This window comes from Pelophylax lessonae (assembly GCF_965119305.1).
Source record: "Pelophylax lessonae genome assembly, chromosome: 1".
NCBI classification, from domain to species: Eukaryota; Metazoa; Chordata; class Amphibia; order Anura; family Ranidae; genus Pelophylax; species Pelophylax lessonae.
The window spans coordinates 805,078,742-805,093,665 of record NC_138768.1 but is presented as its reverse complement, the minus strand read 5'-3'; the positions used below and the strand labels follow the sequence as shown (position 1 = coordinate 805,093,665).

At 42.6% G+C, this 14,924-nt stretch overlaps 1 protein-coding gene across 1 annotated transcript in view; it reads left to right on the top strand.

Annotated features, from left to right (window-relative positions):
• HTT (huntingtin) overlaps nucleotides 1–14,924 on the top strand; it is a 427,987-nt gene that overhangs the window by 107,799 nt on the left and 305,264 nt on the right. The window contains exon 10 of the mRNA XM_082256463.1: nucleotides 4,740–4,787. Coding sequence (XP_082112589.1) covers nucleotides 4,740–4,787 — 48 coding nt within the window. The remainder of the gene's footprint in view (nucleotides 1–4,739; nucleotides 4,788–14,924) is intronic.

Here is a 14,924-nt window from a genome sequence, read left to right as displayed (position 1 = left end):
GCGACACGACTTTGGGGGGCGACCTGTGAAGTCGTGTGCACCGCTGTGCACCATGACTTCGGCGTGACTTGCAGAGACTTCACATAATGGAAGTCTATGCAAGTCGCTCCGAGGTCGCCCGAAAGTAGTACAGGACCCTTTTTCTAAGTCGGAGCGACTTGTGTCGCTCCTATTAGAACGGGTCCTGTGCTAATCAATGGACCGCGACATACTGCGACTTGTGAGGCTGACAAGTCGCCTGACAAGTCGCGCTAAAGTGAATGGACTCTAAAAGGTAATAAAAAGGCAGAAACCCTCCCCCATTCTGCTCCCTTTCTTACTTTTACCATAAATAAAGCCTCGCACTGAAGGAAATCTGTGGCAGCATTCTCCTCTAGAAGGGGATGCATGTCACCTCTTTAACCCTTATATGTTTGTATATGTTCCAGCAGTTATTTTATGTCTTGGGTATACATCCACCTGGACAGTAATAGTTTGGTGTTAACAAGTTGTGGGTTGTATTACCATTTTTTTTTTTTTCTTTCATGAATTGCTTTCTGTTGTTGGAAACAAAGTCTTTTGGAAAACCTAGAAAGCAAATGATCACAATTTGTGATGTTTTTAAAATGTAATCTAAAACCAAAACCCAATGTACTGGTTCTTAGATTTTCTTGCCTGAATTTGTTTTTTTTTCTTTTTTTCAGACTTTTTTTTTTTTCCCTTTTTATGTTCACCTTGTATTTCTGTCAAGTGAAGCACTACCTGTCCTGTGGTGACCACGCTTAGGGCACTTTCGTACTGCTCCAGTGTGGTTTTCCTGTAACGCAGTGTACCTGGGGTTTTTGTGTGGGTTACTTACACTTTCCCATAGACTTCTGTTAGATCGGGCACTTTTGGTGCGTTTTCTGAAAGTGCACCAAAGATTCAGCGTGCAGGACTTTTGGTGTGCTTTCAGAAAATGCACATAACACACCCAATCTAAAAGAGTCCACGAGTAAGCATGGGAAACAAGCATGAAACCCGAGGATACACTGTGCTGCATGGAAACTGTGGGGGCAGCAGTGTGAAAACGTCCTTACTCCACTGTATCTATTGAGGAGCACCCCCTAAGACAGGAGGTTTATTAGAATTCCAGGTATTTTATGTACTTATCAAACAAAACCCTTTTTATGGTACTGTATATTTACCAGACCAAATACGAGCAAGTAAAATACTTTTATTGGTAAGGTTTACTTATCTATTTATATTTAGATAAAATCAAACCGCGCTAACTCAATAATCTGTGAAAGCTGCCAGCACTTCAACCTGACATAAGTAGTGGTAAAAATGATAAATAAGTGCAGCGCTAAAAACTGTACATGTGCAAAACATACTATAGACATCAAATGAATGAAGTGACACTCATGTCAAAAAAAATGTCAAAGAAAACAATCATCGGTAATGGAAATAAGAGGAAATATAGTCCATATTGATAATAAAGAAAGTCCCAAGTGAAAGGGCACTTCCAAACAAAAAATAAATGTGGTGATAGATTCCAACACCGACAGGATAATATGAATGCGCCCACCAAAAAGTATGGACCCAAAATTCTATATAGAATATGGGTGGTTCAAAGCAGATTATGGTAGCAGGTCTCTTCATACAGCATACAGTTGCCAGATGTTGATGCCAGGATGACTGGGGATATTCAGCAAAGGGATACCCAGACTTCCAAACGGATGGTACACATAGGTGTGCGCAGCCTAATGCATTAGGGTGTGCACACCAAAGCTCAAACACACACACTACCGATCACTCATGATGTTTAAACAGAAAGGGAGGGGGCTGGCAAATTATATATTTACCGGCCCCTTTCCCCACTCATCCTAAAACATCCCCACAGCAACAGCCGGCTGGAGAGGAGGGAAGCTGGAAGAGCTGTGGGGTTAAGGGGGAGGGGAGCCAGGGCAGTAGGGGGAATCTGTGTGGCACAGGATGATTAGGGTGTGCCTGGGCACACCTGGCACACCCTGTGCGCACACCTATGGTGGTACATAAATTAAAATAACCAGATAGTGCAAACATAGTGAACTATCTGGTTATATCCTGTCTGTGTTGGAATCTTTCACTATCGCCACATTTATTTTTTGTTTGGAAGTCCTCTTTTACTTGGGAATTTCTTTATTATCAATATGGACTATGTTTCCTCTTAGCGCCGGTTCACATACACGCGACGCTACTTCCCGGGGCGACCTCCGAGATCGCGGTCGCCACGGACTTCATAACATATAAGTCTATGGCGGTCGCCTCCTGGTCGCCCCAAAGAAGCTCCGGACCCTTTTTCTAGGTCGGAGCGACTTGTGTCGCTCCTATTAGAACGGGTCCGCAGCTTCCCTCTGGGAGGCGACCTGCGGCGACCTGTGAGGCGACCAGGTCCAGGTCGCCCTAGCGTGAACCGGGGCTTATTGCATTACTGAGGATTGTTTTCTTTGACATTTTTTTTCACATGAGTGTCACTTCATTCATTTGATGTCTATAGTATGTTTTGCACACATGTACAGTTTTTAGCGCTGCTCTTATTTATTTATCATTATCTATTTATATTATATAATGTATGTATGTGTGTGTGTGTGTATATATATATATATATATATATATATATATATATATGTGTGTGTGTATATGTTAGATGCTGCCATACTTCCTGGAAATCTTTTGGCACCTGCTTTGTGTGTTTTTTTTTTTTTTTTTTCCTTTTGGTTTTTATTTTTATTATTTCTCATTTTGATTTTAAACACTATTTTAAATGTAATGAGGAATCATTCACACAGGCCTCAAAACATTGCACAAAGATGCGTGTAGTTTTGTACACATCTGTATGTAACCGCAGATGTGCCACATTCAGCAGCATAGAAAATAATAGAACAAAGCTGCTTATTTTACTCTGTATGCATCAAGTTTTGTGTTAATCTGAATGGACTCTATTGGTCACCACTGATGCTCAAGGCTGATGTGAAAGTATCAACAATGTCTAATGTGCAATTATGCGCTATTGATGTTTATATGTTGACCCTGAATTCATGCGGTGGCCCATACGCAAAATTACTTTGGCCTTCAATAATTCAGAATTAACCAATGCCATTCTATGCATGTTCTACTGCTGCATAAATAACTAATTCAGGGCCTGTTCACACCCCATGCAGTCCAGTGCATTTTTCTTCTGCATCAAAAATCCATGGATAGAAGGTTGAATGGTTTCCGATGGTATAGCTCACACCACTGCCTGCAGTTCCAGTGCGTGCCAGTTCCAGAAAAAAAAGTAGAACATGCTGCTTTTTTTTTTCTGCACAGAACTGTACTGGAACGTGGCAAAACGCACCAGAATGCACTGGAACGATTCTAAATGTAACAAAAATGCACCGGAGTGCATCACCTGAAAACCCCCCTGGAAAGCTAAAAAACTAGGGGAAAAAAATGCACTGGAACCACATCAAAAACATGCATGCAGAAACGCATCTGGGGTGAGTTTTTGTGGTGTGAAATGTAAGCAAGCACGCATCCAGAGTGTGTTTTTGTGGTGTGAACTGACTATTAAGATGAAGAAAAAAGAGGGGGAAAAAAATACACTGGAACGCTTAAAAAATGCGTGAACATGCATGCAGTAACTCATCCGGACTGAGTTTCTATTCTGTGAAGCGGCCCTCAGGGATGACCTGTAAACATCAATGGTGTGTAATGAGTGGTGCACTGCTGCTGACCATACATTGTTGATATTTAAATGTCAACCTTGAACAGTAGTGGTACCAATAAAAGGGTCTATTTGCACCATACGTGTGTAGGAGTTACCACCTTTTGACATGCATACTGTACAGCGTAAAATAATAGCCGCGTGAATGAGGCCTCCAAAGTTTCCGATGCAGTTATTTTTTAATGAAGGTGACAATGGAACGTGCGTGATTCAGCCTCTGAATGCTTGTTTTTCTGATCACACCTTTCCTCAACATGTACACTGTGATTGTCCAACAATGTTTTTTTCTATGTCTACCTGTAAACGATCCAAAAATCGGATGACAGACTGTCCGTTTTTATTTGCATGCTAGTCGCATATCGAAAATGGAGAAGTTACTAAAGTTATGAAAATTCTCATACGAAAGGATAAAAATTTGGGAGTGATGTAATATGTTGTAGTATATTTGTATTGTATTTTTGGACAACAACTGTACTGATTAAATTAAAATCGTACGATCTGGTATGATACGAGAAGCATTTTCATGCTTGTCCGATTGGATAATATTAGATAAACTGTCATAATCGGCTCTCGAAAGCTCTGTATAAACGATCTGATTATCGTATGATCGCTTCGAAAGCGTTATTTTCCGTCTGAAATTCAGATTGTGTGTATTGGCCATAAGGATTCAGGCACACTGAGCAATTAGCCCAGGTACATGAGGCTCCAGCATTTATCTGCGGGTGGACGTCACAGCTGAAAAGCAGCCAGACAACACCGCAATGAATTTTCAGGGTTCAAATAAAAACTGTTTATTTAGTTAGATGGGGATTCTAGTAGCCTAAGCTGCTTTAAATTCAGCTTCTTTAATATACAGACTAATCATTACTAATTCTTTGATTAGTATCCACTGCTTTGCATGATAATCAAGTAACCTGTCTTCTGATCCTTATGTAATATGAAATATGCACTCTGGTCCTTCCCCTAAATCTGACTTGTGAAATGCATGCCCCCCTATTAATCTCTCTGCACTCTTCCATTCTGTGATTTGCAGCTGGTGGGAGCTCTACCTGCAGTCCTGCTCTGTCCAGGAAACAAAAAGGTGATTATTTGCATTTCCTACAGCCAATCCCTTCATCCTTTCTGCCTCATTTTATACTTTAATGTAACCATTTCCTCTTCAATTCATAATCTGCTTCTTGTAATGTTATCCCATGGCAAATACCCAGCATTGCAGAACTGAAGCCCTGTCAGGTGTATTGTTTGTTTGCTTTTAACTGACTGGGTATTCTATAAAAAGGGTAAAGTGGAGCTTTTTTGTTGAAGCTGAGGTTTATCTAGAGAAAAAAGAAGAAAATCCTACAGCATTGGTCACATCACTTGCCTGTAATGAAGGATATTTAGTAGTGGAATCTATGACGCCATCAAAATTTATACATATGCACAGTGCACAGCATAAATGAGTACACCCCCAACAGGTTTGTCAGAAAACCATTACTTTCCTTTCAGAATCAACTTTTTCTATGGGACACTATTCTACAAAATACTCCCACAAATGGGGGCCATTGATTGCAACTAGTGATCGACCGTTTATCGGCAAAGCGGATATATCGAGGGCCGATATGCACTTTGCCTGATAAATCGGAATTGGCCTTTTGATTTACCGATATTGTGGATATTTAGGGAAAGTGCTTGTATTGGGGTGATGCCTGCAACTAGAGGCATCACCCCGGTACCAGTGTCCATAGCCGACGGTCGGCTGTCTTGTAATGACAACCGATGCGGCGGAGAAACCGCTCGGCTGTCATTCCAAGGAGCGGGAGGGGACGTCCCCCCCCCCCTCCCCTTCCTCGGCTCGCCCGGGTCTCCTGTCCTGGGCATCCTACCTTCACCGCCGCCGTCTGACCGGGTCTCCATCTGCACTGCCACCTTCTGACCTGGTCTCCATTTCTTTAAATTCGGCGCCGCCGAGTACCCGGAAGTGATGTCATGACATGACATTACTTCCGGGTACCGGTGACGCCGAATTAAAAAAACAGCATTCAAAACAGCAAAACTTGGCGTTTTTTAATGCTTTTAAGTGCAGAGGAGGGATTTGGGGTCTTTTAGACCCCCAGATGCCTCCACCACAGTACCTGTAGACATTAAAAAAAGAATTTTTTTTTTTTTTTTTAATGTCCGAAAATATCGGGTGATATCCGATGACCAAAATATAGGTATCGGCAGTTAAAAAACGATATCGGTCGATCAATAATTGCAACCCAAATTTGTTTAACTGCACACACAACAAAAGTATTCCTTCTAACAAATTAATTCAAGACCATGTTGCAAAAATGAATACACTCCAATGAAAGTCTTAGGAGCAAAGCTAAATTTTAGACCACAAAATCCTAATTAACAAGAATTCAACTAAGGTGAGTCTAATTAGGTGAGTCTAATTATTCATTAAACAGGTGTCCAGTAGACCACTAATTCTAAAATGGAGTTACCGTATTTATCAGCGTATAACACACACTTTTTCCCCCTACAAATGGAGGGAAAAACAGCAGTGCGTGGTATATGCCGATATACATTAAAGAAAAGGCCAGGCAGAGGGGGGCGGGCTGGTTCCGAGCCGGAAGGATGAGTGGTCGCTGTCATAGGAAGTCCCGCCTCCTATGATAGACAGCACAGTGGCCTAATGCCGGGACGTGTAACGTCTATCATAGCTCGTCCTCCCTTCTCTTCGGCCAGGCCAGCCCCCGCTCTGTGCAATGGCGCTGGCGAGGCAGCAATACAGGACACGGTGCTGGTGAGGCTGCATTTGATTAAAAAAAAAGTTCTGAGTTCAAAGCGGTTTATTTCAAATTTAAGCTTTTTTCCTAAACTTTCCCTCCTAAAACTGAGGTGCGCGTTATATGCCGATAAATACGGTACTTAACCACTTCAATACAGTGCCCTTTCACCCCTTTCCTGCCCAGACCAACTTTTAGCTTTCAGCGCTGTCACACTTTGAATGACAATTGCGCGGTCATGCTACACTGTACCCATATGACATTTTTTTCACACAAATAGAGCCTTCTTTTTGGTGGTATTTAATCGCCGCTGGGTTTTTTTATTTCTTACAGCAAAAAAAAAAAAGGAAAGCTAGAAAAAAAAGTTTTTTTCTTTTTTTTCTGTGAGTAAATTTTGAAAAGAAGTAATTTTTCTCCATCACTGATGTGCGCTGATGAGGAGGTACTACTATGCCGCACTGACGGGCGGCACAGATGTGTAGCACAGATGAGCAGGCACTCTGGGCATGACTGTGGGCACTGGTTGGGGGGGACTTATGGGCACCTTTTTTTTTTTACTTTACAGTAATCAGGGCACTGATGATCAGTGCCTAGATTACCTGTCCTAGACTCCCCTTTGAAGAGGAGCCGCTGATCAGCTTTCCTCGCCACAAAGTCTGACCGTGTGAGGCGAGGAGAGGCGATAAACGGCACTTCCTTATTTACATGAGACTGGCTGCGATTGGACACAGCCGATCACATGGGTAAAGAGCCATGTTATTGGCTCTTTACCAAGATCGGGGACGCGCCGTGTCCTAGCAACACGGCGCAGCCACGATCAGCGCACATCACGCCCCTGCGGGCGCGCCGTTCTGGTGCACCGTCATTTGACGGTGGGCGGGCAGCAAGGGGTTAACCACTTAAGCCCCGGAAGATTTTACCCCCATTCCGACCAGGGGGTATTTTGCGATTCGGCACTGCGTGACTTTAACGGAGAATTGCGCGGTCGTGCGACGCTGTACCTAAACGAATTTGGCGTCCTTTTTTTCCCACAAACAGAGCTTTCTTTTGGCGGTATTTGATCACCTGTGCGATTTTTTTGATCACGCGCTATAAACAAAAAAAGAGCGTCCATTTTGCAAAAATAGCAATATTTTTCCCTTTTTTTATATGAAATTCCCCCCAAAAAAAATGTAAAAATCAAAATTTTTTAAAATTTTCGGCCAATTTGTTTTATGCTACCTATGTTTGGTAAAAAAAATCGCAAAAAGCGTATTTTGATTGGTTTGCGCAAAAGTTATTGCGTTTACTAACTAAGGGAAAGATTTTTGTCATTTTTGTTGTTTATTTTTTTAACGCGTAATGGCGGCGATCTGCGATTTTTTTTTGCGGTACTGCGACATTGCGGCGGACAGATCGGACCCTTGACTGACATTTCTGACACTTTTGGGGTTACCAGTGACATTTCTACAGTAATCAGTGCTATACATATGCACTGTTACTGTAAAAATACACTGGTAGTGAAGGGGTTAACTTTATTTGAGAGGGAGGGGCTGTGTGTGTCCCTAGGGGCGTGATTCTAACTGTGATTGGCTGGGGCTTCAGCTGTATGCAGAGTGATCAACGGATCTACATAGTAGATCCATGTGATCAGCTCTCATACAGCGAGGAGAATGACAGGCAGCTTGTTTACACAAGCTGCCTGACTTTCTCCCTCTCCCCCGCCGATCGCAGAGTGGCCGGCGGCGATCGGGTCCGCTGGTCACACGCGCGGGGGGGGGGGTTCGTGACCACTCGGGAGCGGGAGCGCGCCTCCGGGGGCGCGCACTCGCTCCCTAGACCCTCACAAGCTAGTGACGTAGCCCTACGTCACTTTGCCTGTGAGGGGCTGACCGCCGACGTAGATAGTCGTGCGGCGGTCGGCAAGTGGTTAACAAAGAAAACCCCTTCCCATTCATGCTGTCAGCAATGGCACCACATGGAAGAGAAATATAAGGCCTGAGAGAGAAAATAATTTCTACTTATCAGAATACTGTAGCAAAAGTGATACAAAAATTTAACGAATATGTTACTGAAATCATCTTGGAGACATCCAGGCCATCAACGGAAATTAACACTGTGTTCTCATGAGAAGGGTTGAAAAAAAAATTGCCATGCAAGTTCACTACAGTGCGCTAAAGAAGTAGAAAGCCAAACTGGGGTGATTGTTTCCCATGATACAATAGGGCGTACACTGCAAAGAAATGGCATGCATGGGTGTCATCCATGAAGGAAGCCTCTCCTAAAGTCCATGCACAAAAAAAGCCCGCCTAGAATTTGCCATGGCCCATGCCTAAAAGATAACTACTGAGACTCTGTACTGGGGAGTGATGAGACCAAGACAAATGTCTTTTGAACTGAGGGCTTCAAAACTGTATGAGGTCGCAAAGGTGGGGAGTACAAAGCAAAATGCATGGTGCCTACTGTGAAAATTGGGGGTGTCAGATTTTTCCAGGATCCAGTTGCCTGCACAATGTGGGACATTCTTCATTACAGGTTCATTAAGCATAGGGATTTGTTTTAAGCTAAACTTCTGCTTAAAGGTGTGAGTTAATTTAATTGTGTTTCATAAAAAGTCTATTTAAAACGATTTGTCCACCGAAGACCAAACTGTCAACAGGGTGACAATGCTGTTGTGTGATTTTACTGCAGAACAAATAGCGTTGTACCCCCTCTTAAAAGAAGTGGAAAAATAACTGACCTACTAGCACCATTAACAGGTAATAAAAACAATGTTACAAGGGGATCTAAAAAAGGAAAAACAGCTTTGTTAGATCTAGTGACAAGCAGCATATTTCTCATTTATTTTGCTTCTAGTTACCCTTTAAGCCACCAATAACATGAAGAATAACTCTGATCCGAGCAAGAAACATCCAAAATAAGGTTAAAGCCCAACTCTAGGATAGAGAAAAAAAAACCTGCAGTATTGTTTCCCTTAATGCAAGGATTAAACAATTGAGTGTTGAAGTAGAGGAAAAGGCTGTGTATTACTTTATTATATTCCTAGCTCCGTCACTCTCCTCTTCTCCCTGATGCTGTTGATTGTTAGTGGTCTCTGGGCATCATCATTATTAAATGCTGCATTGTACGTGCGGAGGCAAGCCTGCAACCGTGGCCAGGAGTACCTTAGAGGAGAGGCTTCCGGGGACAGTCAACAGTCCCAATGTTCCAAATGACAGGGTTGATTGACGTGGAGGAGGGAATCCATCTTTAGAGTCTGATCCCCTTGTGGCTCCACTGCAGCAGCTGAAGCCGGCAGGAGGGAGAAGAGAAGAAGCTAGCAGCAAGGGGGAGTATCAGAGTACAAGGGGAAGGGAATAGAAGCAGCAAGGGCAATTAGAGAGGGGGCGGTGGTTGCAGTGGGGGGTGGGTGAGGGTCAAATTTTAGATAAATAGCTGTGATCATCAGAATGTCAGATGCTGGTCACATCCACTTGTTTCAGTAGACTGCTAAACAGTTCTGCAATAAGTTCATGGTCACTGAAGTGGAGGAACGTGATGGATGTACAGCATACTGACCTGGCCAGCTGTACCTCCATCCGCCGTATTTCCATAGCAACAAAAGGGTTAAAGGAAAATACTAGGGTTGTCGGTTAGGATCCAAACCATGGCACTGTTCTCACTCTGGCTGCATGAGTTTCCTCTGGGTACTCCGGTTTCCTCCTTCAGTCCAAAGACATGCTAATAGGTTACTTGGCTTATGTCTAAATTGGCCCTACTACGTGTATGTATGAATGTGCGTTGGGGACCTTAGATTGTTAGCTCCCTGAGGGCAGGGACTGATGTGAATGTACAATATATATGTAAATATATATGTTAAGTGTTGCTTTAATTGATGGCGCTATGCAAGTACCTGTAATAAATTAAATAAATTTAGCTCTGGAAATGAGATTAAACCTTTACTCATGGAACAAAAACATTTAGGTTGTATGCTAGTGAGTTTATTATGTCAGGGTTTGACAAATTTGCTTGAAATCTAGGAGCCAGCTAAAAAAAAAGATTGGAGCCAGTTTTTTTTTTTGCGCATGCCGAATGCCTGGCTTCTGTCAGACCAGCTGCCATACACACAGGCCCAATGGCAGCCAGTGGTCAGCAGCCAGTGAACCGGCTGATGTTGCCCGGCATTTGACCCATGTGTACTTGGTTTACTTCTGAGGGATATTAAAGGAACACTCCAACCACCATGACCACTTCAGTGATTTGAAGTGGTCATGGTGGTAGGAGTCAGAATCACTGCACATGCTGGGATATTTACAATTATGTGTTGGGGACTGGTTGCACCCCTAGCACATGTGCCTTACTGCTGGTGGGAAATGCTGGCGGAGAGTGTGAGAAGCAGCGCTGGAGGAAGCATGCAGAGCCGATGCTTCCTGTATCTCTGCTCAGACGGAGTGCATTTGATATCACTCCGCCTGTGACAGGTCGGAGCCAGGACTATACAGGAAGCTTCGGCTCCGTTCTGTCACAGCTGACAGAGACAGCTGGGACATCGCACGGCACTTGCAGGTGTCCGGTAGACTTGGTATGTCTGGCGAGAAGACACCTGCCGCAGTGTAGCCCAGGCGCCAGGCCGCTAACTCTAGTCACCAACTGCACCTGGCGCCTAGGGTTTGTTGAGCCTTTTATTATGTTATTAAGTAGCTTTACTGTTTCTGGTGCTTCTGCTACCAGTTTTACGGCTTCTGCCCTTAGTTAGGTAAGAGCACTCTTTCTCAATCATTTTACCCTGAGTAACCCTTGAAAAAATTTTTTGGGGAAACTGCTAAATATGATAATACCTACAGCTTGTGATACATTAGCATGATCAATTTGCGAAAAGTTTTAAATCTAAAAATAAGTCATGTGGCTCACCTATTTAATTTGACACCCAAGTCAAAACATTTTGTTACCCCCCTGTAATTCTCTACAAGATTATTTTCAGTATTCTTTGAATAAAATTTAACTGCAGAAAAGACTGACATGGTAAAATTGTGGTATCTTCTAACAGTTGTCAGTGTAGAAGTGACCCCCTACATTGGTTTAAAGTGTTACTAAACCCAGGATCCTGCACTCACTATATCTGGTTTCCCACAGTACAACAGAACATGGAAATGCATTCGTTTTAGTAAGTCTAAACTGCTAAATACCTTTTCTCATCAGCAGTATATAGCAGTCTTGTGACTTCCATCAGTGTCTCTGGTTAAAGCTTGTAGGAGGAGTTTTCATTCTGCTCTCATTGTCCTAAAAGACTGCATGACCCCTGACCCTCTGCCTGGACAGTGCTGATTGGCCCTGTGCTGATCACATGCAAATCTCTAGCAATAGACACCAAACTGAACATGTGCAGCTTGTCCACTGGCCTTTATAACATCAGGAAATGAGTTGGAGACACTGGAAGGAGGTGAGGATCAGATAGAAAGGATCAAACAGCCTTTTTACACAATGCAGAGGAATAACCTCTTCCACAGTGAGTATAACAAGCATGCTTTACTGCGTATACAGACTGATTTTACTGTTGTGGGTTTAGTAACACTTTAATGGAACATTGCCAATCTCTTGCTTTTGTGGTCAGTGTAGATGGAAGATCAATTCTCACTGCTCAAGGAAGCCCTGGTTAGGAAGCACTGGGTTAGAGGAAAACCAACAGCCATTTATGCACTAGAGCATGGGTGTCCAACCTTTTGGCCTCTCTGGGCCACATTGAGTGTAGAGAAATTTTCTCGGGCTGCATATAAAATATATACAGTACTATAGTTTAGGCATGTAATAAAATGCCGCCACGCCCCCCTCACTAATTTAACACAAGTAGAGGATGATCAAATTAAATGGAATCAGTATACAGAGGTTTACTTCTTCTTCGAGACAATAAAGGAACACTCTAACCACCATGACCACTTCAGTGATTTGAAGTGGTCATGGTGGTAGGAGTCAGAAACACTGCACATGCTCTCCTCCCCCCCTCAGCCTCTGCCTACCGTTAGTTGGAAGCTGCTGTGGCCATGCCCCTGACCCGACTTCCTTCCTCCCCAGCAAAAAAAAAATTGTCAGGGTGCAGTGGGCCGCATTGCCTGCGGTTCTGGGCCGCATGTGACACTCGGGCCGCAGGTTGGACATGCCTGCACTAGAGTGTCTTTTGTGTACAGATCACTTATGGGACTCGCTAACATTTCGAAGTACCAAAAGCATCCAAATGGATACAATAATGAAAATAACAGTGAAACTGGAGAACAGAAAGGGTCATTAAAATAAAATAAATAAAAGTAATACATTTTTAGGGCCAAAAAGAAAATGGCAGGAAAAAAAAACCCAGCATGTCTGCATGACCCCCCCCCCCCCCCCCACTCTGCAGAGCACTACATGTAGATCTGAATAACAAACTGGCATTGCTTGTTTCATTACAAATGTAAATGCTTCTTTCCTTTGCAACTAAATTGGATTGTGTCTACTAGAACTGTATAGAGTAGCAGTAGATTAAAACCGCAATCTAGAGTTGCCAATATTTACATCATTCACTTCATTCATCTTCTAAGAGCGAAGCCATGAACCACTAAGTAGATCTTAGACATTACAGAAAGGTTTAAAAACTGTCCAATGTATGCTTTTTTGCCTGATTTTTAAACTCCTCTTTCTCTTTCGTTCATTGACGGACACAGCTCCTTAATCTTCTTGACCAGTGGGTTATGCTGCCCCCTATAGGAGTAGGACGCTAGGCAGGAAAAAACTTTACCACGCCTATGGGGCAGTCCCAGGGGGTATACTCCCACTTCCTGCTATAGGCATTCAGTTTTTTTCAGCCTAGTTGGGACTAAGGACCTAGGTTCTTGCTGGCCATTTAAAAAATTTAATTGAGGCACTGAGGACTTTCATGGTACCGCAAACAGCAAAAAGACTCGCAAAACACTGTAATTATAAAAAAAAGTATACGTTTTATTAGTTTATATAGGTATTAAAAACAACCACTCATATAGGGAGGGAAATAAACAGCGCACATAATGGTATAATAGTCCACTAACAGCACCTAGGTCAATAAAAATGAACTAGACAAAAACAATTTGTACAATGAGAAATTCCTCTAGCATAGATTGGATATTTGTGTAACTCCCTGATTTGGTCGAGGGATCACTAATTTGCCTCCAGTCTTACTCCACGTTTCGTGGGGAATCCGCTTTGTCAGGAGTACTATTCAAGAGGAGTTGATCTATAAAACAAAATTATACAGAGCTCGAGCAAAGATAATACATATATCATAGATTCACAAAGATTAACAATTATGTGACATTTCCACCATCTCATGTGGATGCATAAATCCGGAGTATATATTCCAGTTCTTACATATATGGGCCCAAGTCAAACCAGTGGAAGATATCACATGGGCTGGGCCAACTCAATCTGAAGGATAGCAGTGCCATAAGGCAGTCTTCTGGGTGAGTGTGAGACCCAGGAATGGTAACTTGGATAGCAATATTTAAGCACATGGCTTATATAGCCTGTTATTTTGGTATACTAGAATATGAGGCTTTCCCAATTATAGTTAGTAAATGTATATCGCCCCAGGAACATACCAGAACAAATGTTATTTTTATCAATGATACGCACCAGTGAAAATTACAAACGAGCAAAAATGGGTGCAAGTCTGATCTAGACAGTGTTCAGATAGATAGCGCAAGGTAAGTACGGCATGCAGGGAATGGTATATATGCAACCATATATCGACTAGGATGATAGCGGGCCCCAAGCAGGTACTAAAGTGGGCAAACAATCCCTTGAGTAAATATTTGCAATAACCTGTGGGAAAATAAGAAAAGAAGGGATAACGGTAATGATAATATTCCCTATATAGAGGGATATTACCCTAGAAAAAAAAAAAAAAATTACTCAACGGATTGTTTGCCCACTTTAGTACCTGTGTGCATGTATACCATGCCCTGCACGCTGTACTTACTTTGTGCTATCTTGGAATTGTAAGAAACATCTATCTGAACACTGTCTGGACCCGACTTGCATTCATTGTCACTCATTTGTAATTTTCCTTACCACGCAATCATTGGTGCGTATCATTGATAAAAATAATAAAATTTGTTCTGGTATGTTCCTGGGGCGATATACATTTACTTACTATAATTGGGAAAGCCCCATATTCTAGTATACCAAAATAACAGGCTATATAAGCCATGTTATCCAAGTTACCATTCCTGGGTCTCACACTCGGGAGACTGCCTCTTGGCACTGCTATCCTTCAGATTCAGTTGGCCCCAGCCCATGTGATATATCTTCCTCCGGTTTGACTCGGGCCCATATATGTGAGAAAGGATTGAGATATATACTCAGGGTTTATGCATCCACATGAGATGGTGGAAATGTCACATAATTGTTTATCTTTGTGAATCTATGTGAATCTATGATTATTATATGTATTATCTTTGCTCATGATTTGTATAATTTTTTACAGATCAATTCCTCTTGAATAG